This window comes from Xyrauchen texanus, chromosome 22 (assembly GCF_025860055.1).
Source record: "Xyrauchen texanus isolate HMW12.3.18 chromosome 22, RBS_HiC_50CHRs, whole genome shotgun sequence".
Taxonomy (NCBI): domain Eukaryota; kingdom Metazoa; phylum Chordata; class Actinopteri; order Cypriniformes; family Catostomidae; genus Xyrauchen; species Xyrauchen texanus.
The window spans coordinates 16,711,784-16,738,688 of NC_068297.1; the positions used below are offsets into that span (position 1 = coordinate 16,711,784).

The 26,905-nt window shown below is 37.8% G+C and overlaps 1 protein-coding gene across 1 annotated transcript in view; it reads right to left on the minus strand.

Moving 5' to 3' along the window:
* Positions 1-23,387, minus strand: part of LOC127662675 (rab3 GTPase-activating protein non-catalytic subunit-like) — a 36,573-nt gene extending 13,186 nt beyond the window's left edge. Inside the window, 22 exon segments of the mRNA XM_052153973.1 lie at positions 142-239; positions 394-598; positions 4,772-4,893; positions 4,975-5,065; positions 5,159-5,223; positions 5,462-5,544; positions 5,635-5,778; positions 5,867-5,978; positions 5,981-6,061; positions 6,257-6,396; positions 7,366-7,455; positions 7,606-7,685; positions 7,816-7,964; positions 9,039-9,137; positions 11,630-11,729; positions 11,801-11,902; positions 12,063-12,138; positions 12,249-12,296; positions 14,256-14,322; positions 14,410-14,527; positions 19,734-19,807; positions 23,079-23,387. Coding sequence (XP_052009933.1) covers positions 142-239; positions 394-598; positions 4,772-4,893; positions 4,975-5,065; positions 5,159-5,223; positions 5,462-5,544; positions 5,635-5,778; positions 5,867-5,978; positions 5,981-6,061; positions 6,257-6,396; positions 7,366-7,455; positions 7,606-7,685; positions 7,816-7,964; positions 9,039-9,137; positions 11,630-11,729; positions 11,801-11,902; positions 12,063-12,138; positions 12,249-12,296; positions 14,256-14,322; positions 14,410-14,527; positions 19,734-19,807; positions 23,079-23,190 — 2,256 coding nt within the window. The 5' untranslated portion in view covers positions 23,191-23,387.
* Between the last annotated feature and the right edge of the window lie 3,518 nt (positions 23,388-26,905).

A 26,905-nucleotide genomic window follows, 5' to 3' on the forward strand; every position in this document is an offset into this window, starting at 1 on the left:
ACAGAAACAAACGCACAATATTAACAGCAGAGATCATCAAAGAAACATAATGGAATAAAAGCACAACTTGCAAATCTATTATTTTATTGTGCCAACCCCATCCTTTTATCTCTTTCTATCACTTTCATCTCTCTCTCTTACCAGTAGCTGTTGAGGACTGATGCCACTTTCCTGCAGAGTCTCACACACTCTCTGTAATGGACTCTGACCAGAAAGACAACCCCAGAACAGGAAACTACCTGCAACACATAAAAAAAAATCACATATTCTTAATGATCAAACATCAATTAATTAACTAACAATTAATACCAGAACAACATGCAAGACAATAAACAAAAACAATAATTTATGACATATAATACAGTAAATAAATGTGGCAGTAAGCCATTTTACCCAGTTGGGTCCAGTCTGTATCTTGCTGTTTGATCACTCTGAGTTCTCCATTCACCCACTCCAACTGAGACAGAAATGTTCGGACTGGTAGCGGACCACCGGAGTCTTGAGCGAATGAGACACTGGGCCGAGAGTTCATCTCTGTGTATCGCTGCAGAATTGGGCCAACTTGAGCCAGATCCTCCTCGATGCCAGAGAATGATAGCTGTAGAGAGAGGAGAGAAGGGGAAATTTGTTAAATAACTGTAGTGTAAAGAGGATACAATGGGGTCTAGTAATGAAAATACATCTATTCTATTTTTTTCTTTATTACAAAATTATATTATCAGCTTAACTATATTAATAAAAGGTTGGATTAACATAAATTTCATAGCATTTGCTATGTTCGTCTTTTGCTTTAATGGTATTTTTATATAGTAAAAAAGGACTTATATTTTGATCCGTTTTTCAGAAAACATGGATTTTTTAAATTCTATACTGCCTTTTTTATAGAGTTTTATATTGGAGCTTCAAAGATCTGATCACCATTCACTTGCACTGAATGGACCTACAGAGCTGAGATATTCTTCTAAAAATCATTGTTTGTTTTCAGCAGAAGGAAGGAAGTCATACATATCTAGGATGGCATGAGAGTGAGTAAATAAGATAATTATTATTTTTGAGTGAACTATCCCTTTAATATGGACAATGTTACAAATTTGCTTATTTGATTACTTTTTTTAAATAGTGCAGAATCTTACATTTTCTTATCCATTTAGAGCTTTCTAAATTACCGTCAACGCATGCAATTAATTTAAAATGTTAAAAGCATAAATGTTTCTTAATTTTGATTAATGCATTTACCAATTTGACATTTCATTCAGTAAGTGCAGAACACTGGTTGGAATAGCACGGGACCCATGCAATGTGTCCACCCGGGGTCATTAATCTGACGCACACACCACAAACACACACACACACGACAGCAATTCCGTCAAGTGATGGTGAAAGGACCTCTTAACTGTACTTTTGCTGAACAAAACAAACCCAGATGGAACTTGTGATAACTCACATTCACATGACCCACTGGAGTGAAGCATCATCATTTCCCTGGCATCACATTCCAGACAATTCCGATGAAATATCATTACATGTCCGTGACCATGACCATGTCAGTGCTAAAAGCAAAACAAAACGTTCTCTGCCAGCACATGTGGAGTTCAAATCAGCAAGTCATGTAAATGCGGCTTCATGATTGCTGTAGCAAAGTGGATATCCACTAATAATATAGTGGAGGATAAGTGTTTAATAGATTTAATGACCATTGCAAAGAAAACGCAAACTACATGTCAGAGACAAGATGTTTCAATTAGTCAACCTCCCACTTGGACTTTAGGAAACATTTAATGCTACTGCTGGGCTGTGGCTCAGTTGGTAGAGCGTAGTGTTGTCACGGTACCAAAATTTCAGTAGTCGGTACCAATACCAGTGAAATTTCACGGTACTCGATACCATTTTCGGTACCAAAGCAAAACACAAACCAGGTTACTAAATAACACTCTTTTATTAACAAAATTAACAAAACATTAGCAGCAGAACTAAGAACAAAAATATGCCATTGAGCAACACTTTAATTTAAATATATTATTTTTTAATTATAACAAAACTGAACAACGTATGCTTAAAGTATTTTTGAACACTTATATAAGATTTGCTTCAACTTTTGCAACTTTTAATTTAAATGTTTACCAAGTACTACAAATCAAAACCTAAATAAAGAAGCATACAATAGAATGCATAAAAAACTATTTCCAAACTAATGTGCAAAGTGCTCTCTTATTAATAAAGTTGCATTTTGCCATTTTTCTTCATGATAAGAAATGCATATGGACATATACATAGATATTATGATTAAATAAGTTGCGAGTAAGTTCTAATCTAGCTGCATTAAGCGTCCGCGCTCGAGGGAGGAGCGTCCCCGAGGCGGAGTCTCTCTCAGCCGGATGGAGTTTCAGTCTCTCCCCTTAGATCGGGACATTCGCGCAACTCATTGAAGAGGCACCGACCTCACAAAGAAATGCCAGTTTCTGAGTTTATAGTTATTATCATGAGCTGCTTCCATATTATTTGAACTTTAATAAAGCTATAACGCAGTGGTTCTCAACCTTTTTTGAACAAACGCCCCCCCTGACCTCTTCATGATCCTCTTAACGCCCCCTAAAAAAAACAAAAACACTTCAGAAATACTATTACAGCCAAACAATTGCAACACTGATACCTGAAGCCTGAGTTTTTGGTAAAAAAAAAACAAACTGAAACAGAAGTTTCTTATTGTATTTAAACTACATGTAAAAGCCTCAAGTTGAGTAATATTGTGTTTTGAAAAAAATGCAAAAACACATGGATTGTTTGGAAGGTATTGCAAATGTATTTAGAAATTCAAACAAATTCAGGCTCACACACAAATTTATTTAAGATGAACCAATCACGTGAACAATAACGTAACTAACCTAAATGGCCAATGAAAAAGCAGCGGTCGTTCGCGCATCCAATTAGGCAATATATACTAGGCTTCAAATTTGAATAGCCTACAAACGGTCATTTGATTTCAAATGATGAACAAAGACGACAACAGCTCGGCCACCTGAACTGAACCGAAGAAAAAACGACGTCAAAAACAGACACTTTTGTTTTATTAATTACGGTCATTAGTGTGAGCCCTGAGCACTAATTATGCGCCTAATTATGTATTCCGCGTTATGTACAGAAAAAGCCGGTGAAAGCGCCTCTATTTTGCGCTGAAAATTCTCCGCCTCTTAAAAGCATGTGTAACTTAGAAGCGGCTCTCCTGGCATATCCTCCTGGTGAAGTGGCAGCAGTAATCCGAGCAAGACGAAGACATAGGCTAAGGAGAAGAGCTGAAAAGATTTTTGCGCAGGCCGCCTGTTGAGTACCTCTGAGTAATGCCCCCATTTGTGCTTGAGCGCCCCCCTCTCTGCTGCCTCGTTCACACCGCCCCCCAACACTGTCCAAACGCCCCCTAGGGGGCGGTACCGCCCCCGTTGAGAAACGCTGCTATAACGCATAAAATTTTACTGCATTTAAGATGTAATGGCGGGATGTTTCCTTTAAAGAGCTCCGCCTCCGCTTATTCCACAACGGTACATGCTTCTGAATGTACTTTTTTTTTTTATAATTCCCTAATAATTTGGGATCTACATAAAATAAACTGTGAAAGTGCATCTGGACTGATCTGTGTAATTCTTCCTCCATCAGGCGTGAATTGCTGCTCTCATGCGTCATCGTTACAGTGATTTCATGTTACGTTAAATGAGATCATATGACTATTCAACAACGAACATTTTTCTCATCAATTTTGTATTTTCGACGATGTCGATAATGTCGACTAAACGTTTCAGCCCTAATGCAAATGATAATATGCTTTAGTTGCTTGAATAAATCCAGGTGACTGTCTTTTATGTGCTTTATTTGTTTGACGTGTTTCCTCCTTTCATCAGAAAATTGCGAAAGCAGCGTTTACAAATAGGTTTTTGCTGATCTATGATGTTTCCCTAACCTATGAATTTCCAAACCTGGCTTTTTCCACTTTTAATTTCGACATGATTCAGTTGAGACTCTGCAGCAGCTTTGCTTGCCGTCATCTTTTTGCTTGTTGTGAGCGTTCCAAACTTCCCGACTCAGCGTGGGTACCGGGTAGACCCGGTACTCGGTACCTCCAGAAATTCTGGTATTGTAAATAATTTTTTGTTTGAGTACCGACTTGGTACAGAGGTACCGGTATTTTTGACAACACTAGTAGAGCGAGTCAGCCACTTGGTGGTTCGAATCCCGGCCCACATGACTCCACATGCCGAAGTGTCCTTGGGCAAGACACTGAACCCCAAGTTGCTCCCAATGGCAGGCTAGCGCCTTGCATGGCAGTTCTGCCACCATTGGTGTATGAATGGGTGAATGTGTCACAGTGTAAAGCGCTTTGAATACCGTTAAGGTTAAAAAGGCGCTATATAAGTGCAGACCATTTACCATTTACTTGAATTGGTGCTATTTTAGTGCATTTCTATCTTTATACTGCGAAACGCTTTGTGTGGAAAACATTAATAAAACATTTGTTACATCTAATTTTTTTCCCTTCTTTTCTAAGTAGGAACTAAATGCATTTTGACTGGGAAAAAAGTATATAAAGAGACAATTTTCAGCACTTACAAAATCTGCGATTAACTACAAAAAGAAATTATGCAAATAATCGACTGACAGCACTTTTCATTTCACATCATAATGTAAATCTTTGTTTATTTCCAGGTTTAAAATAGATTTACTTTTGGACCCCACTTTATATTAGTTAAGGTTAATCAGGTGGTATGTGTGTTACTCTACTCACATGTTCAGTTTCAGTGGGGGATGTATCTGGTGTGTGCAGTAGTTGGACGTCTGTGTAGAGTTGAAGCAGTTTGAGCTGTGATGAGCAGAACTGAAGCAAAGACTCATCCACTGCTTCGGGATCTAATACAAGCATATACACAAATTAAATATGTGTTTAAACACAACAAATTAACTGTGCCAAGTCAAGACTGAAGGTATTACCTTGTTCTTTCAGGCTGGCCAATAGTGCACGAGTAACATTGGTCAAACAGGACACAGGTGCATTCTTATTGGACAACAGGGAATCCAACGCCTGCCAAACAATCAGATCTTTTATTATTATATTTATATATTTATGTCAATAGAACTTCATAAATGTTAGTGTGTGTGAGCGTGTTATAATAACCTGTTTTTTATTAGCTGGATGTTTAATGTCCAGTAACACACTTTGTGCTTCACTCTCAAGCAGAGCTGTCAACAAAAGGTCAAAGGTCAACACAAACATGAGGATAAATCAGTACAGTACAGGCTCAAAAAATATCAGATTTGACATACTTTTTAGTATTTAGATCTGATGGTAGATGTCAATGGTGATTATTTTACTTATTTAAACCTCTTTTATGCATATGCATCTATTCTGAGTATTAAATAAGGGGATCATATTGCATATGAAGAACCACTCAAGAATATTAATAAAATGGAGTCTGACCTGGCTCCACTTCCCTGCTCCTCAGTAGAGAGGTAAGTCTCCTCAGCAGGTGCATGTCTTTAGCACGCTCGCTCTTCTTATCACTGAACAACAAGAGAGAACACATACATCTGTGCTCACCAGCATTGTGTGTGTGTGTTCATGAATATTCATGCATGAATATGTGCGTGTACCTGAGTGCCAGGTGGAATGGTATGGTAACGGCTCTCAGGGATCCATTAACAGGGTCAAACAGACACACCTGCTGTGTGTGTATCTGCCAGCCCTGAATGGTTACACTGTTCACACCCATTAACCTGTGACCAGCGTACAGCAGCCTGAAAGAGAGAGGGGAAATGAACATGCATGTTCAATTGAATGCAAGCAGGAGAATGCTTTTTATTTTGTGAATGTATGTGTGTGTACCTGCAGTGTTTGCCTACGGTAAAAGCCCCCACACGTGGTCCATGCTGAGTTCCCCACACCTCTAAAATGCCCCTTCGTGGGGCATAAATCACAAGAAATTGGGCATGGCGGCGGGCATGGAGGGAGACATGGCTATATCTCTCTCTCCACGAGCCTCTGAAACCTGAACCCACCCGAGCTGAGCATCACGATAGCCTACACATACACAAAACATTCCAAACATTCAAAATTATTATTTCTAATAGAAGTACGGATATAAATCCAGAAACAAACAATTCTCAAACACTCAGATCGGTTTTACGCTCTCCCAGGTTCATACAATGTCTTCCTTAGTGCATCAATCGGTGTTACATTTTTGTTTTTACAAGCTTTCTGTTCTTTTTCTCTCACCCTTCCACATCCTGAGAGCGATGCCTCGTGCCACATCCAGCAGCATGACTCTGCCAAAGTCATCTGTGACTCCAGCCATAGTGTTACATGCAGAGAGACAGATAGATTCGCCATGTCGACGAGAATCAGGAAGACCAAACCTAATGAAAGCAGAAAAAATTATTACTCTTTAAACGGATAGTTCACCCAAAAATTTAAATTCTCTTATCATTTACTCACCCTCATATCATCCCAGAGATGTATGATTTAGGAAAATATCTCAGCTCTGTAGGTCCCACCAATGCAAGTGAATGGTGATCAGACATTTCTAGCTCCAAAAATCAAATAAAGGAAACATAATAGTAATCTATTGACTCCAGTGTTTAAATCTATATCTTTAGAAGCAATATAATAGGTGTGGGTGAAAAACAGAACAATATTTAAGTAATTATTTACTCTAAATCTCCACTGTAACTTTCACTTTCAGATGTAAAAGTGAGAGAGGAGATTTAGAGTAAAAAAGGACATATTTTTTTTAACTCTTTCACACCCACACCTATTATATTGCTTCTGAAGATATAGATTTAACCACTGGAGTCATATGGATTACTTCAATGTTTCCTTTATGTGATTTTTGGATCTAGAAAGGTCTGATCACCATTCACATGCATTGTGAGAACATACACACAATTCTTCTAAAAATCTTTGTTTGTGTTCAGCTGAAGAAAGAAAGTCATACACATCTGGGATGGCATGAGGGTAAATAATGAGAGAATTTTCATTTTTGGGTGAACTATCCCTTTAACACTGCATCCAAATCAGACATGATCAGCAACAGGACATTTTGCTGGTCGCTTGGTTTCTATTTCTGCAGCACTGTGCAGATTAGCTCCAACCCCAGTGAAATTTAATTAATCTAAAAGCATGCTCCAAATTGCTGTATATTAAACATCAAATGAATGGTTGTTGGAAACGTATTGCTTTGCATCTGGTTAAAACAGTATAAATGCCAAAATATATGGATGTTGGGGTGAATATGAGTAGAAGAACAAATAAATAAGAAAGTTCATGTTTTTTTTATTGGCCAAGACAACAATGCAAGATGGGAGAAAGTGTGTATGTTGAATTACCTAACAGGAAGGGGCGTGGCTGGCTCCACTTTTGGTCTCTGTTTCTGCACAGACTCATCCTCATTTTTACTCTTCCAGCCCAACCAACCACTGAGGAGGAAAAAAGAGAGACGGCGACAAAAATTAGTAAAGAAGGACAGTGTAAGGATAGAGGGAAAATAAAAAAAATAAAGTTATATTGAACATGACAGGCCAGTGCTGGAAAGAGCCGAGAGCTATAACCCAAACACACACACAGACCTGGCAGCACTGAACAGAGCTGATGTGAGTTTACTGGCCACAGCCAGAGCCACATGGGAGAGAAGAGGCTGAGAACTGCCCTGAGAGGAGAGGGAAAACTGGTTAAAATCAACAAGAATCAAACTGTATAACATAATAACAAGCGATAAACACCTCCCAGACCCTAAGAACAGACAAAAGAAGACATCCAGTGTGTGTGTGTGTGTGTACCTCTATAGCGTAGTAAAAGCCTGTATAGGGCCCTCCTCCCACTGTAATATACTGACTCATAGCAGGAGGGCTTCCTTTAACAGAAGCATGAAATCCCCCCAAGATAGAGGCATTTTTCATCTGATCAAACACACTCAGAGTCGTAATGCCTGAAAGAGAGAAATAGATGTACTATCTTACAGTATATAAAAGATTAAGAGCGTAATGACTGTGCCACTGGCAATACCAAAAAGAATTGTGAATATAATTATTTTTTTGAGGCTTACTTAAAGTGGTCTCTGCATATTAAACTGGCATACAAGAACATATTTTAACATCCCCCAAAAATGTTACACTCCTCAGTGTTAACAGTTTTCCACAGCACTTTCTTTTTTTAAATCCTGCTCTCAATGATGTAACTGGATCACAAGGAAAAAAGAAACTTGAAAAGGATAGTTCTCTCAAAGATTTTAATTCTCTCATCATTTACTCAAATTAAAATTTTTAGAAGAATATCTCACCTCTGTAGGTCCATACAATGCAAGTTAAAGGTGGACAGAACTTTGAAGCTCCAAAAAAGCACAAAGTCAGCATACAAGTAATCCATGAGACACCAGTGGTTTAATCCATATTTTAAGCGATATGATTGGTGAGAAACAGATCAATATTAAAGTCCTTTTTTTTTCTTCAAAGGTCAACACAATCTACTTTCAAAAAGCCCTCCACTATGCGTTGATTAGAGTTTTTGTTCTGTTTTTTGTCGATTTGCATTATTCGTGCATATTGCCACCCACTGGGCTGTTGTGCAAATATGATTTATTAATTCTGTTCATTTGCTGTATCCCTCTCTTTTTATCTCCTCCCTGCCCAGTAGCTGGCGATTTGCACAAAGAATGCGAATTGTTTAAAAACAAAAGAATTCAGTCCTCTCGAGAATGCACAGAGGAGGTCTGGTGAAAGTGTAGGTTTATGGTAAAAAGGGACTTAAACATTGATCTGTTTCTCACCAACACTAATCATATCACTTCTGAAGACATGGATTTAACCACTGGAGTTGTCTGGACTGCTTTCATGCTGTCTTTATATGCTTTTTGGAGCTTCAAAGTTCTGGCCACCATTCACTTGCATTGAATCGACCTAAAAATCTTCATGTGTGATCTCCAGAAGAAAGAAAGTCATTCACATCTGGGATGGCATGAGGTAAGTACATTTTGGTGTGATCTATAATAGTCTCTATTTTTCACCTATGCTGCAATGGTCTGTAATTGTATCCATATCCTGTAGACCCCATTTCTTATAGGCCAGCGGTGGAGGCTGGATGACATCACTTCCAGCTGCTGCAGCTAAAAGACAAAGTTATAGAGACAGAGAATGAAAATTGTGTAGACAACGAGAGAAGTAAAAGGACATGCACACAACCAACACTCCACAAACATATACGCTTCATATTTCCTGTATACAGGAGGTTCAAACATAAAGGTGTGTTCACATCATATCGGAATTAGCGTAATTATGAGAATCCGTCATGTAAAAAGCTTTCACATCTTTGTAGAACTAGTAATTACAAGTGGTAAACTAAGAATTCTATGAAAGCTCGGACTAGGAAAGTTGTGATATAATGTAAAAATATACACTACAGGTCAAAAGTTTTGAAACAATTGACTGAAATATTTCTCATGATCTTAAAAATCTTTAGATCTGAATGCGTATACTTAAATGTTTGAAATTAGTTTTGTATACAAAAATATAACTTTGCCACCATATTAATTTAATTACAAAACTAAATATATATATATATATATATATATATATATATATATATATATATATATATATATATATATATATATATATATATATAAAAAAAAAGTCTTTGAAATTGATGACTTGGACCAATTAATACTCCTTCAATACTGTTTAAAAAGCATCTCAGGATGATACCTCAAGAAGTTGGCTGAGAAAATGTCAAGAGTACATGTCTGCAAATTCTAGGCAAAGTGTGACTATTTTTAAGATGCTAAAATATAACACAGTTTTTATTTATTTTGGATTTTGTTTAGTCACAACATAATTCCCATAGTCCCATTTATATTATTCCATTGTTTTGATGACTTTACTATTATTCTAAAATGTGAAAAAATAAATAAATATATAATAATAAAGAATGAGTAAGTGTTTCAAAACTTTTGACCGGTAGTGTGCATATATACACTGGTGGCCAAAAGTTTCCAATAATGTACAGATTTAGCTGTTTTGGAAGGAAATTGGTACTTTAATTCACTAAAGTGGCATTCAACTGATCACAAATTACAGTCAGGACATTACTGATGTAAAAAAACAGCACCATCACTATTTGAAAAGTCATCCTTGAGTAATCGTACTAAATTGCTAATTTGGTATTAGAAAATCACTTGCCATTATATCAAACACAGTTGAAAGCTATTTGGTTCATTAAATGAAGGTTAACATTGTCTTTGTGTTTGTTTTTAAGTTGCTACAGTGTGAGGTACTAAGCAGGCAGACACGAGAACACAAGCTTTTCAACAAAACAATGGGTCTTTGTTTTAACCCACAATCATTCAAACAAATAATCAGAAAATATAAAAAATGAATAAACTCATTCAAATAACATAATTAAATTAGACTGAAATACTGAGGTCAACTGAACAGCAACAAAACTCAAACTATTGCTCAACTGAAGAGAACTAAACTGATATACATTTGGATTACATCCAGACATACAAATAAAAAAATAACAAAATAAATAATTCACTAACATTTCATAACTATCTATTATATATAAATATATTTAACAAAAGATTGTCAAAATCTATTTCCTTCTCCCCGTGACGATTCATCATTTGGTTTGCTCGGGCGGGACCATCGAGTGAAAGTCATGGTTTCCACCCGGACCCCATTCTTTCTCACTCTAGAGATGGGTGAAACCACTTATTTTCATTTCGATACCAAGTACTTTTAGGCCAATATCGCCGATATCGATACCAATACCGATACTCATATTAAATAGAATTTTTAGGAATTCTTTGGATACAATTTTTATCTTTATTATTTCTTAAATTTGTTATATATTTATGGGCCTAAACAGAAAATGATTAGGCTGCTTTGTTTACCCTTAAAAATGAATTAGTATAAGCCACATATAAAACCTCAAACTTAACTATAGATATCATTATATGGTTACTATTACTAAAACCAAGTTACCATATGTATACTACAGTAATTGTATCAAAACCTTGGTTACTGCCAAAAAAAAAAAAAAAAAAAATAAACATGGTTATTACAGTCATGGTTACTACATTCATGGTTACTACAATATTACTACAGTAAATCCATGGTAAGTTTTCATACATTTGGATTATATTTTTCACATTATTAATGTCCTGACTATACATTATGATCAGCTGAATGCCACTGTGGTGACTACAACCCATTTCTTTCCCTTAGAGCAAAATCTGTACATTATTCTTTTGGCCACTAGTGCATATATGGCAGCAGCTTCAAACATTAAAGGTAACGTGAAACAGAAATATGTGTTCACTATGCATTTTATTATGGCATTGTTAACTGGAGTGCTTTCTTTGATTTTAAAGTTATCAAAAGCAAAGCTGTTTTGGTGTAATGAATGTTTCTATAAAAACAAATAACTTCCAAGATCCCAGGAAATCCCACAACTCAGAGTAAAATCTCAGAGTTGACAGTAATTACAGTAATTCTGACAGGACGTGAATGCAGCATACAACATGTATTTTTCATCTGTATTGCACACTGATTACTTTAAAACAAGACAGACATTCAGACACACACACTATCTCACCTCTGGCGACCTGATTTCGACAGGCACGTAAAGACTGGAAGAGACTAAAGCCATCGATGGTGACTAGAGCTGCTGGGTACAAAATACTCAGCTCCTCGTGCTGAAAGAGATACAGCCACATCAGGAGGGAACAGATAATCAGAATATTTCATTGTAATTGTGTGTCTGTACCTGCTCAGTGACTCCAGGGTGTCGTGGAATCTCATAAGTACGGCATTTGAGTCGCAATACAGGGTCTTCATGCAAGAGCTGAGCTAACAGAAGAACACCACTCTACAACACACACACACACACACAAAAGGTGACTAAGACAAGGTGGTGGTCTGCTGTGCTGGTAGTGCTCACATAGTGATTAAATATGACATTGTGTCCTTAGGATTAGGAAACACATTAGTGTATTAAGCACAAGGTGGGTTAGAAGATATCACAGTACCTCTGTGTAGAAACGGACGTAACCAGAGGTAAATCCTACAACAATACAAGTCCAATCGGGGTGGCCGGTAGAACTCCTAAGCAGATAAACATACACAAAAACCCAATGTTATTGGGTTTTATTAAATATGTGAAAGAGTTGACAAAGGAGAGTGTTTTTGCATGTGTGTTTAGGTGATGCTCTCACCTCTTTTGGCTGGCCAGGGGAATACAGATAACACTACTAATGCACTCCCTGTTACCAAAAAAAAAAAAAAAGGCAGGAAATTGAGAACCGATTATTAAGAACTGGTTATGCATATTATCTCTCCATTTGTCATTATCTTTTATATGATTAATTATTAAAAAAATGTCCACTCAAAACATTGTTTTACTGCACTGTTTCCCAAACTGGGGTACGTGAGGTGACAAAGGGGGTACGTGAATCAAATTCTGAGATATACCATTCTTTTAATTTCATCACCATCTAAAATAACATTCAAACCCAGTTCATGTATTTCTTACTGGCAAAAAATATTTTGTGTGCCCCCTAGTGTATAAACACAAAAATGGTTGTGTCATAAAGGTCAGATAAATATGCAATGAAATAACCCCAATGCATTTACTCATGCAAGTATCTTTTTTCATCAGCCCAGCACAGCCTGCATAGTGCTAGATGACGTAGCTTAGTAATAGTAAATAAAATTAATAATTCACTGTTTTACCAGACTCGCCCATGTCAGTCGTCCATGATTTTAGTTTGCCTGTTTGTTTGTTTTTTTGTAGTTTAAAATGTCATTTGTATTTAAGGTTAGATGCATAGGGAGTTTTGAGTCTGATGGTATAAGTTCATAAGCTTTGATGACAGGTGTCAGACATGCGGTGTGGCCAAATCATTTTCCACATTCACACGCAGTAATTTTCACTCATATTTGCTCGCATGCTAGAGACCCGTTTTCCCATTGTTGCATGATGTTTTTTAGCAAATGAGCTCAACCTTGCTAAATTGTGAAATGTGACATAAAAAAGCACCTTGAGCTGACCACGCAATTGCACAGATACTTAACCGCAATTCTCGAAGTTGGCCGGCAACACCGCACCTGCAATGATGCGCAATTCCATGTACAGAACCGAAGGCTATTCTTGCATACCGCAATGTGATGAGGGGGGAGTTTTCAAGTTATGCAGTTATGTCTAGCATATCCATCTCAATACATTAATTAAATATGTATATGATTAATATAACATGTACTAATATAACATGTTTAATATAAGGGAGATGTTTTACAAAGATAATTGTTTTAAATATACATATTTTTTAAATACATTGTGTGAATGTTTTCAATGCGTTAGAGAGGGGTAAGCGAAAGGATGTTGTATGTTTGGAGGGGTACGCCACTGTAAAAAGTTTGGGAACCATTGCTTTACTGCATTCTTTCAGTTTTTTTTTTCAGTGTTGTTACTGCATCAAACTTTCTTCTTTAAAGGGTTAGTTCACACAAAAATTTAAATGATCCCATAATTTACTCACACTCAAGCCATCTTAGGTGTAAATGTCTTTCTTCTTTCAGCCAAACACAATCGGAGTTACAGTATATTAAAAAAATATCCTGGCTCTTCCATGCTTTATAATGGCTGTGAATGGTACCTTAGGTTTTGAAGCCCAAAAAAAGCACATCCATCCATCAAAAAATCCATATTTATAACTTGATAAACTAAAATCACTGGCTTCCTCTATCCTCTGCTCTTCCGGATTTATCACTTCTCACCCGAGCTTACAATATGCCTACGTCATACGCTGGAACTCGATTCTCTCGTAAATGTGCGGACGGCCATTACAGGAAGCCAGAGATTCTAGTTTATCAGGTTATAAATATGGATATTTTTCTTACAAAAACTCATTGCTTCACTTCATAAGGCCTTTATTATCCCCCTGAAGCTGTAAGGATTACTTTTTTGATGGAAGGATGTGCTTTTTTGAGCTTCAAAATCTAAGGTACCATTCACTCCCATTATAAAGCTTGGAAGAGCCAGGATATTTTTGATTATAATTCTGATTGTGTTTGGCTGAATGAAAAAAGTAATATGCAACTAGGATGGCTTGATGCTGAGTAAATTATGGGATCATTTTAATTTTTGGGTGAACTAACCCTTTACGGTATTTCTCATAAACCCATTTACTCCTGACACTCCCCTCTCCTATTCCATCTCTCACCCTTCCTCAGCGCTTAGCGTTCCACTCCAGGATACAGTAAGGGTCATCTCCTCTGCCCGCCACTTAGCTGCCAATCAATCCATCAATTCACATATTAGTAATACAGATAAATAATCACCAATAAAAAGATTAGAACAAATGTGTGTCTGTGTACCAGAGAGAAAAGCGGCTTTATGTTCTCGAGCGATGATTAGCAGATCTGAGCAGGGAGAGAGACACAGCACACAGTCCTGCAGCCAGGGGGCACTCTGCTGCTGTTCCTCCACCTCAGCCTAGGAGCAAAGAATACATAAAAACATATGAGAATAGCGTTAACATTGAAGGAAAAGGTAGTGAATGCTAGGATGTTTACCATAAAATTGGTTTATAAAACACAAAATTAAACCATGTGAGGTATTCCAAGTCTTTTGAAGCCATTTGATTGCTTTATGGGAGCAACAGATTGAAATTTAAGCTGTTGTTCACTGAAAATCTTTCCTTCCAATATTTGAATAGCCAAGCCGATTTTGGTTATAAGAGAACCAATGGTGTGTACATTATGTATATTGTTGATACATGTGCATACCTGTAAAATTGTGGAATAGAGGTCTGCAACCCAACCCGGACCCGATGGGACCTGAGAAACCATCAGTTTTTTTTGCCAGGTTCAAGGTAAGTGTTTCCAAGTATGATTTCATGTCAGGTCGGTTTGGGTTTGTAATTAATGAAAAAATAAACAGGCCTACCTAACTCGTTTTGCACATGCACTCTCACTCACAGAAACAAGCGAAGGGACAAGTAGGGGCCATTCACACCAAACGTGTTTTTGCGTGCACCAGCCCTGTTTTTTCCATTGTTTTCGTCTGTAAACACATGCTGGATGGACATCTTTGGCTGTTGGACCACGTCTCACTCATTCTTCAGCTTCTCGTGCAGGACCAGTACATTTTTCGATGTTCAACAAGGTCAGACTGCAAAGAGGTGACTACATTATATTAGATGATTGTTCTGCAACAAGCAAAGTTTGGTCACTTGATAAATTGTAAGCCAACTTTTTTTTGGCTTACAATTGGGTTGCCAATTGTTGGGAGGGGTTGCCATGCTTTGTCAAAACGGTGTATGTTTACTGTTACGAATGTTGCCTTTAATGCTTACATAAAATACAGCCTATTGCAACAATACTTGCTTGGAGAAGAAATTATAAAGAGAATGACAGATTTCATGTCCGGGCTTAAAATCTGATGGTACCGTTCGAGCCTGTTAGCGTCAGGTCACACGGTCTTGGGTACGAGTTTCATTTTAAGGCCTGGGCAGACCTCTAGTGTATTCTACTGCATGTTGATGGAACAGTACCCTAGACTTTCACTGAAAATTCACTCGTGTGTATGGTGAAGTGGCAATAAAAGTGATTTGTTATGTTTGCCATCAGTGACACAGGACCTGATGTGACGTTCAAACTAAAAGCGTTGTTGGGCTTCATGTGCTCAGATAGGAGACAAAGGCAGGCCTACAAACAGTTCATAAAGCCTGTCTCAGACCTATAGGAACACTCAAAGCCTGAAAATACAAAAACGGTGCCAAAATCAAACAAAGGGAGTCCAAACAGACTACAGATCCCATCAATCCTTGCTCACTTTTCACCTAGGTGAGAAATTCTGAAAGATTGAACTCTCAACTCCTATTGGATTAAACACACGACAGAATGCGTCACTCAACCATGATGTCATGGAGAGTATAAAACTCTGGAGATTCCTCCTAAGCCTTGCTACCAGTGACAGTATTTGCCATGTCTAGTTGCAGACCTGCTACTCCCAGGTGTAGCCTTGCTGCCCAAGGAAGTAATGTACGTACCTGGACATTGGCCATACACTCTCCATCTCGCTGGACAAGTCGAGAATCTCTGTGTTCCACCGAGCAAGCTAACATATCCGAAGCAGACCATTGAGCAATCCGCATCTCACACTTCAGCCTGCAGAAGTAAAGAAAGATTTCTCTTCCTTCTTCAACAGAGTCGACTTGGACTCTGCCAACCTGCCGAAAATCAGCCGCCGTACCGCCCACCAACAGAGCCAGGAAACGGCCTCAGGTCATCCCCCGAGCTTCGAGGAACCGAGTTGGAGTCAAACGTTGGACAAACACACATTCTACCAGCGTCCTCACGCGACTCAAGTAAGAGGTTTATGTCTGGGCAGAGATAGATTATTAAAGGGTGTTATTCTTTTTGTTATTAACAATTGTATTGATTCCAAAGATAAAATATACAAACACAGCAAAAAAAACTGAATACATTTTTCACATTATGAAAGTACAGTGTTCAACACCTCACACATAAAGTTCTGAACCCCCAACCAAAATTCTTGGATCTTTACACATCCCCAAAATACATGTATTGTCTCCACATCTTCTGATTGGCACTGCCAGCAGGTGGGTGTGTCTTTAAGAGCCAACCTATACAATCTAGAGGGGGTCCAGTAGAACCGATGAAAAATCTCAAATTGCATCACAAGGACCCTTGCATCTCTAGATGTAGACTTGATGCTTTTTAGGATCCTAGCCCACACTCCCTCCTCCAATACCAAATTTAAATCTTTCTCCCATAATCTCTTGAGGGAAGATGAAGCTCCATCCCCCAGACTCTGAATTAACAGGAAATAATACACAGATGCTTCATGACCTTTCCCAAAAGCAGTTATCATCATTAACCAGAGTATCTGCTGCTTTAGGGGGGTGTACACTACTCCCAAAAATAGTACAGAGCAGGTGGTGCAGCTGTAAATACCTAAAGAACTGGGATCTATGAATCTTAAAACGTTGAACCAAATTATCAAAAGGTCTCAGTACTCCACTCTCACTCCATTTCCCGTTCAACACAAAACCATGGAGGGGCTCCCTCTCAGGTGGAAGCGACCAATGAGCCAAATGTCTGAGACCAAATGCATAATAATAAAACAAAATCTTGGGTAGGCCTAGCCCACCTTTGTCAATTGGCCTATGTAACTTATTGAAATGTAACCTGGGATGCTTACCATTCAAAATGAAGGATTTCTCTATGCTATCAAATTGTTTGAAATAAGAGAGGGGGACATCTACAGGGAGAGATTGTAGCAGGCAGTTAAATTATGGAATTCATTTTACTAAGATTAACCTTCCCAATCATAGATAAATGTAATGAAGCCCACATCGCTCGAAAACCTTTTTATTTCAACCACAATTTTTTTTCTTTAGGGTCAAAATTAACTCTGACTAAATCACATATATTTGCTGGGAATAAAATACCCAAATACCCTGTTTGGGCCATTGAAAGCCCCATGGCTGAAAAGCCGTTACTGGGAAGTACGCAGTCAGAGCCAACGCTTCGGATTTAGACCAATTAAATTTGTATCCCGAAAATTTTGAAAAGGAATTGATTAATCTGAAATTCATCTATTTGTTTGTACAGCCGCTACCTGGTGTCTATTAAGTACCTCAATCCATCCAATAAAAGTATTTCCGAACCCATATATTTCCAAAATCTTAAAAAGATAACCCCCTTCTACCATAAAAAACTCCTATTCGATGTCAAGTGAGATGGCAGCGACTGGAGAGTGATCATTCGCCACTTACCACATAATATTGATGAGATGCTGTCAGAAAAGCTGTGGCCCTGAATAAACCCCACCTGATCTATATGTATAAGAGATGTCAAATTTTTTTACATCTAGCTGCATCAAGGAGATTGTATGGTAACACTCGCTTGGATCTTCGTCCTTTTTAAGAATCAGACTGATCCGGGCTTGTGTCATGATTGGAGGAAGCTTTCCATTCTTTAATGATTCCGTATAAACTTCTAACTAAAGTGGAGCCAGTTCTGTAGCATAAGATCCAAAAAAATTAAGCGGCAAAGCCATCTGGCCCTGGAGCCTTGCCTCTAGGCAGGGCCTTAATTACCTCATCAAGCTCCTCCAATGTTATCTCTGAATCAAGAAAATTTGTATTGCTCAAGACATCAATTTAGGGAATTCTAATGGTTCCACAAAGTTTCTAATATCTTCATTAGTAGACGAAGACGTGGAGCTATAAAGACCAAGATAGAACTCTTTAAAAGTATTATAAATATCAATGGCTGAGGTAAATATTTCACCACCAGCAGATTTCACTGAGGGAATGGTATAAAAAGACTCTCTCTGGTTTATATATCTAGCCAAAAGTTTTCCTACTTTGTCCTCCGGCTCAAAGTATGACTATCTTGCCCTGAATAGCCAAAACTCCACATTCAGCAATAAAATAGTATTATATCTGTATTTCAAACGGGTCAATTCTCTGAGGCCATCAGATGACATTCGGCGCTTCAGCTCTGCCTCTGCACTTTTAATATTTCCTTCCAACTCCACGAGTTCTCGTGCTTTGGATTGTTTGATGAATGAGGCATAAGAACCGCCTTAAGTGCCTCCCAAGCCACACCCACAGAGGATTCTGAGGACCAGTTGGTCTCCACATAAACATGGATTTCAGCCTTTAACATTTGTTGGAAATCAGGTTTAACATTGAGTAGTTTATATACAATATTTACATCAAGTGATACATTAAAGTGCCAACAATATGATTTCCTTTTCTTCATATGTGGCAACACCTCTAAACTCACCAGGGCATGACCTGAGACTAAGATGTTTCCAAATGAACAATCAACAATAGATGAAATGAGGAATTTAGATATATATAAAAATAAATTCTAGAATAAATCTTATGGACTGATGAAAAAAAGTATAGTCCCTACCAAAAGGGTTAAAAAGTCTCCAAATATCTGTAAGACCAAGATTTGTACACATCCTGTGAAGCGTTAATTTGAATTGTAGATGTGTATTTATCAATATCATGACTCCCCTGCTCTTACTTGAGCCAGCACTAAAGAAAATATGTCCTCCCCATAGCTTCCAAAATGTTTATGCTTCCTGTGAGGAAAGATGCTTTTATGAAGGACAGTGCTTGCTTGGTGCATGAAAATACTTTGCGGCCATCCTTAGTATCTATTGCCAGTTTGGCCGGAAACATCAGTACAATCTTCAGTTGATATAAGAGTTTCTTGCATTCCTTGAATAGATCACGTTTCTCTCTTGTCAAATTCGCTAAGTATTTTTGATAATTATTAATTATTGCTAATATCCAAACCCGCTCCTGAACAAAGCCCTAATATGTGTCATATTTGAATTAAACGTAAACAGGTATGAGAAGAGAGGGGGTGATTATTGGTGAATAATTATAAAAATGTTTGCCTGTTCCTCTCACAAAGCTATCGAATGGCTTCAGAAGACTGTAAATCACATGAATCATATGGACTACTTAGAATTTTGTCCTTTTTGGAGATTGACAGCCATGGTCACCATTAACTGTCATTGAACAGAAAAGAGGAGTGTGTATATTCTTGAAAATGTTTACTTTTTTGTTCCAAAATAATGATGATAATAATAATAACTGCATACATATTTTGAGTGACACAAGAGTGAGTAAATTTGTACCACAAACCTGAGTTCCATCCTCTTTACTGTCAGGATTCTCCCAGGAGCCCCAGTCTGTGTCATCCCACGTCAACTCATTCTCTACAGGAAGAGAGATTGTTGGAGGAATGCTGTGAATAATGTGGTCAGGGAGGATGAAATCTATTCTAATAAAACAGTCAGTTGGCTTTAACTGGTGTCCTTCAATCTATATACGCTTGCACACACACACACACACACACTCTGAGTCATCTAATCCTTGTTTTTGCTCTCGCTCTTTCATTCCCTGTATGCTCATTAGGGCCCAAGCACTGAAAGTGCGGAGACCCTATTGTTCTTCTAAGGATTGTTATTATTATTAATTTTTCCAAGGTTTTCGCTACTTTGGGTACTTAACATGTGTGAAAACACTTGCAATTTTGAACACACATCAGAGTCGTCAGCCCCCCCCTTTAAAATGGGCATGTAACACCGCCTCTGTAGCACCCCCAATTCACCTACAGTCACCAAAGTTTTACAGTCACCAGATTTTGCTTTTATGGAATGAAATTGTTACTTTTATTCACTAAAGTGGCATTCAGCTGATCACAACGTATAGTCAGGACATTAATAACGTGAAAAATTACTATTACAATTAGATCATTATTGACATTTTTTTCAGAATTTCTTAAACTACTTCAAAGAGTTCTCATCAAAAAATCCTCCATGTGCAGCAATGACAACTGCAAATCCTTGAATTTCTAGCTGTCAGTTTGTCCAGATACTCAGATGACAGTTCACCCCACACTTCCTGTAGCACTTGTCATAAATGTCTTATTGGGCACTTCCAACACACCTTACAGTCTAGCTGATCCTACAAAAACTCAATGGTGTTAAGATCCATAACACTCTTTTCCAATTATCTGTTGTCCAATGTCTGTGTTTCTTTGCATACTCTAACCTTTTCTTTTTGTTTTTCTGTAAAAAAAAAAAGGCTTTTCTTTGCAATTATTCCCATAAGGCCTGCACCCCTGAGTCTTGTTGTACATGAAATTGGTGCTGAGTGGGTAGAATTTAATGAAGCTGACAGCTGAGGACATGTGAGGCATCTATTTCTCAAACTAGAGACTCTGATGTTCTTATCCTCTTGTTTAGTTGTACATCTGGCCTTCCACATCTCTTTCTGTCCTGGTTAGAGCCAGATGTCCTTTGTCTTAAAATTAAATAAATAACATTTTCAGTTTATTGGAAATTTCAAGCCTTCATTCCTAAAAACAATGATTGACTGATGAGTTTCTACAGAAAGCTGTTGTAGGACATGCCAGTCTATTGCATACTATGGCAACTTAAAAACAAACACAAAGACGATGTTAAGATTCATTTAATGAACCAAATAGCTTTCAACTGTGTTTGATATAATGGCAAGTGATTTTCTAGTACCAAATTAGCAATTTAGTACGATTACTCAAGGATAAGATGTTGAAGTGATGGCTGCTGGAAATGGGGCCTGTCTAGATCAAAAATAACTTTTTTTTAAATAGTGATGGTGCCGTTTTTTATACCAGTAATGTCCTGACTATACTTTGTGATTAGTTAAATGCCACTTTGGTGAAATAAAGTACCAATTTCCTTCTGCAACAACAAAATCGGTTCATTATTGCAAACTTTTGGCCACCAGTGTATATAGTTCTCACCAAGCCAGACAACTTTCATAATTTTTGTCATTAGCTCCGCCCAACAGGAAGTCGGCCATTTTGGATTTTCTGAAAATCGCAAGCTCTGAACTTTTAAATACTCCTCCTAGTGGATTCAAGTGACTGGCACCAAATTTGTGCAGCATCATGCCAAAATACTGACGATGCTAAATTGCAAATAGATTTTGATATATTGAACAGTGTTGCCATGGCATGGCATCAAATTTATGCCAAAAATGGGAAACAGGAAGGGTCTCATGTCTTCTGTGTGCAATATGTAATTTAGATCCAAATTGAGATGCATGTCTTGGGGGCTAATCACATGGACTGTTTTGGGTCATGGTGACAGCACCACCACCCGGCCGCAGGAAGTGTGGGTCTTGCAACAGACTTTAAAATAGTCCTCTCATATTTACTCAAATTACTTCAAAATTGTTTAGAATAATGTCAAATGCACGTGTCCACCTTGCATTTCCAAAAGCCATTGGGTGGAAATGGACCAGTTGTGCTTGGGACTGTCATCGACGTTTGCAGCTATATTTTCTCTTTGTGGTCACTCATCTCTGCAGTCAAAAACAGCCTGTCAATTGTGTGACTATTTTGAATGCAGCCTTTTACACCTTTACAAGCTGTCAATAAACAGTTTCTTTTTCAGTCTCTATTTATCTTTCATTGATTCACTCATTGTCTCTTTACACAGTCATGATGTGTTTCAGACTCCTGCAGGATGACTCATTCACCAAGGCCAAACACACCTCCCTTTCTTTCTTTTCCTCCCTCTCTGTCTTTCCAAGTGTCTCTCTCTCTTTCCTTCTCTCTCTCTCTCTGCAGGGAGTGAATAAGTTATTCACAATCCTCAGCAAAAAAGATGATTTATTCATTATAATGGGGAATTCACATTGACATATATCATTTTTATACTGAGCTTATGATGTTGACTTTTGTGCATATTTTTTTTTTCTGAGCTTTTATTCAAATCTGCTGAATATAACACTAACAGAATCATTTTTGCATTATTTTTTACTGGAGTTTTACTGAAATCTGCTCAACATAACCCTTACAGACACCTTTGTGCAATCTGTTTTCTGTGGTTTTATTGAAATCTGCTGAACATAACCCTCACAGAAACATATTTGCATAATTTGTACTGGGGTTTTACTAAAATCTGACACGACGCAGCTGTTTTGTTTTGGACCATATTATTCTGCATTTCCCCCGAAAATCCACTTTTCCCAAATCGCACAACCACACACACACACACACACACACACACACACACACACACACACACACACACACACACACACACACACACGTTGTGTTTCCATGTTTTATGGGGACTTTCCATAGACATAATGGTTTTTATACTGTACAAACTTTATATTCTATCCCCTAAACCTAACCCTCACAGAAAACGTTCTGCATTTTTACATTTTCAAAAAACATAATTTAGTATGATTTATAAGCTGTTTTCCTCATGGGGACCGACAAAATCTCCCCACAAGGTCAAAAATTTCGGGTTTTACTATCCTTATGGGGACATTTGGTCCCCACAAAGTGATAAATACACGCTCTCTCTCTCTCTCTCTCTCTCTACACACACACACACACACACACACACACACACACACACACACACACACACACACACACACACACACACACACACACACACACACACACACACACAACTGCAGTACCTGCTTGTGTGTTCTCTGCCTCCGGACCGGTTTGGTTCTGTTTGGGGAACAGAAAGTCTCGCACCTGTCTAAGACCTTGGACCCGACCGAATTCCAGCAGACAGCAGGACATGATTCGGGCGGAACCAGACCCAAACCTGCGGACACTACGACATAGACATAAACCTGCTACGATGGGACGGATCCAACCCTTGATATTTTTACAAGCCTGTCAGTGACGTTTATGCAGATGTCGAAAGGTTTGTGGATCCGAATGGGTCAGAAGATCCTGCTTAGTTGTTGTTTTGAGTTTGAGATGACACATACAGATCCGCTGCAGTGTGCAGACATGTTAATCGCGCTGCTGCCCCCTACTGACCCGGAGGACATGCGCGCTTCTGTTCTGTACCAGTGTGGGCTGTTTTCATTCAAATCGTTAAAAACACTTTCGCAGTTTCTATCCTGATTGTAGCAGCAGTCAAGTGTCTTCAGACCTTTAGATAATAGATCATTTCATTAAGGTATGTTAATTATTTGAGCGCCAAGAACAGCTCGTGTAGTTAACATGTACAGTGACCACAAAATGTATTTGTGCACTTGAGGTATACTTAAAGGTGCACTCAGTATTTTTTTTAATATGTTGTCCTGGATTAACACTGACACCTAAGTGCATAGATGCAGCATCATGCAAATGCAGTTACCGATGCCATAGTGGCACTTTACTATTCACAGTCAGCCATGATTCTTTTAATCCACTAGTGAAAGTGTCCAAAAACAGTGCTGTAACTGAGATTTAGGAAGTAGGATTTGGCTGGTCATGTGATCATAACATGGCATTCCCCATGAGGGGACCCTCTCCATGTAGATTTAAAGAGCTTTAATAAGGTTACTGATATGACTGGAGTCTTCATCTCATGTTAGTGCTCGTGATTTTATTCTTATGTTTCAAAATTAGGAATAACAGCTTGAGTGCACCTTTTAAATGTATGTATTTCATTTAATAGAAAACAATATATCAAGTATTCTGCATACAAATGATGATAGACCCTTTCAGAACTAATTTAACCATATGTAATAATTTTTACAATTACAAAACCAACTTTTTTCCAAGGTAAATGTAGTTAAAGAAGTCAGTTCTTCTCAAGTTCACACAGGTGTCCTAGCAGAGTAACCAAAGTTAATTCAACTATTAAACATGTTCCACTGAGTTTGACAACCAGAAAGTGTCCATATACTTTTTGTCTTTATTTTCAGGAGTCTATCTATTGTTTTATAATTTAAAATGTAACTTCTTTTTGTCAGTTGTTTTTCTTGAAATTTGTGCTATCTTTCTTGATATCTTATCTAAAGCAATTAAAATCATACAAAGTGTACAAATACTCTTATGGTACACTGTATATAAGATATTGTATTTTTTTTTAGCTGTTCATATTTAAATGTGACCTGTGACTTGTATTTCTTTGCCACATTGTTACATGATGTTACAGAACTGTACCAACATTCACTGATTTTAGATCAGATCAGCTTTGAAAATCCTACTTTTTATAGAAAGTTGGTAAGAAAATTAACTGATATATAGTTTTTGTGCTTTTACAGTGTACCAGAAGCCTTCATGTGTATCAGTGTTTATAATTTTAAGAATGTGGTTTTAAAATAGATTTACTCACAAAATAAAATGTTCTACACAAGAAACTTTATCATGGAGGTCATGGAGGAAAGAGTTCCCAAAAGAACATGCTGTGCTGAGAGGAGAATCTCTTCAGGAGCAAATGAGGCCTCCATGAAAACATCTAGTCCTCTGCTTTCAACTCAAGCCCAACAGGTAAGTTTGTTATGAAGTACTGTGTGTAGACCATGTCAGTCACTGATTATAGTTCTTCACCTCACAGAACAGAATCATGGGAAATATCTGTGCTGGCCTCAACAGTCTGTTAGACTGCAGACTTTTTCAATTGCTGAAAGAAAGCCAGCTTGTCTGTTGGCTGAGAGATGTCTGTGCAGGGCAGTGGTCTGAGATCGCTCTCCAGCTCCTGAAAGCCGGTCTCTTCTTGCTGTTTGTCTTTCTCCTGGCTGAATTGCATGTGGTCCTGCCCTGCTTCCTTCTTTGTGGCTGCCTCTTAAATGATCCACTTATAAGAACAGTGAACACAGCCTTGGCCTGGATAATAGCTCCAGTGGGGGGCAGAGTGGTGGAGCAGACACTCTGTGATCGAAGCTTAGAGAACCCAGACCAAGAATTGTATAGTGTGAAGGAAAAATGATGTAACTGTGCTGCTTAAAATAAAACATGTTTGATAAATGAAGAATGAAACCAATGCCTTGTTTTCAAAAGAAAATGAATTAAATGTTGACAGGATATTTAGTCTTGGTGGTTGCTGTGATTTTTGTCAAGATATCTCTAACAATAAACGTCCTTTAAAATCAGAGAGAAATGACAGATTGATTAGAATTGATACAAGCCCCTAACCAATCAAGGTCACAGTGAGGAACTTGAAGGGCCAATTTTTTTTAAAGGATTTAAAGTCAGAAAAGTGAAGCGTATAATTTTATAAAAGCACGTGCATTCATTCTTCTGTTAAAACATTATTTGATCTGTAAGGGGATTTAGGGTTTATGCCATTAGTAGTCATGGAAACAAATTATAATATAACTTAACACAAAATGTAAGCGATTTTATTACACTTAAATCATGTTAAAATGTGTTTACATGTTGTGGCTATACTTTTGGAATAATGACTATTGGCCCCATTCACTTCCATTGAAAGAGTAATACTGTAATCAAGATTATTGCTCTTTTTAAAGAGAAGGAGGGATTATATTTTGTGGAAATCACTATTTGCCATCAATGCTGTCGACTGAGCTCAACTTGAATTGAACCTGAAATATTCCTTTAAGAAGATTTTCATGAATCCAGCCCCTGGTCACTTTCTGTGGACTCACTGTTAGGATTCCCAACCTGGAAATATCAGGTCATATTTCAACCGTGCTTTCCAGGCCTGGAAAAGTAATTTGAAAAGTCATGGATATTACCTGTAAATATTTCATGACCGTTATATTGCTCTAGAATACAGCAAACCTGGCTTTCAAATTACCCCTGTCCAAGTGATGTCCAATTTTTCAGGGAGTTATTCTTTTCAACAAATTGGTCTGAATGAATTATTAGCAAATTGGTCTGAATTAAAGAACTAAAAAACAAATCTGTACTAAAGTCATTGTCAAGGTCATTGTATTATAAAAACATACAAAACTTCCTCGTCACTGCAAAAAGAGAATTTGTTGAAAGACAAGCTGCCAACACGACTCTTTCTCTCTTCCTCCACATTGTGATGTCACATGTGGTAGAAATTTCTGTCTGAACGCCTCCATAACAACACATTAACACCTACTTTACCTTATTATTTTCGTAGCCTGCCCAGTAGGGGTGAGCAATAAGATGGCAAGCAGAGAGAGAGCAGATCAATCAAGAGCAGAGAGCCAATCATAACAGTGGGCGTTTACTGTCAAGTCTTAAAAGAGAAGCAGCGCCAAAACAGACTGTTTCTGACAAAGGGCCAGAATGAGGGTGGAAATGTTTAATGTTTTACAAATATATGACTGTATATATAACTTTACTAATATTCTAAGTGAACCTCAAGGAACACATTAAAATAATAATAATAATAAAAAGGCATGTCATGACTAATGCAAGTAATCACAAACACCTGGAAAGATCTTGGACATTCATTGGTCATTCACAGGGATGGAAGCCCGACTGCAACTTCATTCTGATGACCACAGATATAGTATTCAGGTCATAAATACAAAACATCATGTGAAGTTTCAGATGGTCTTTCAATTTAGTAGTAATT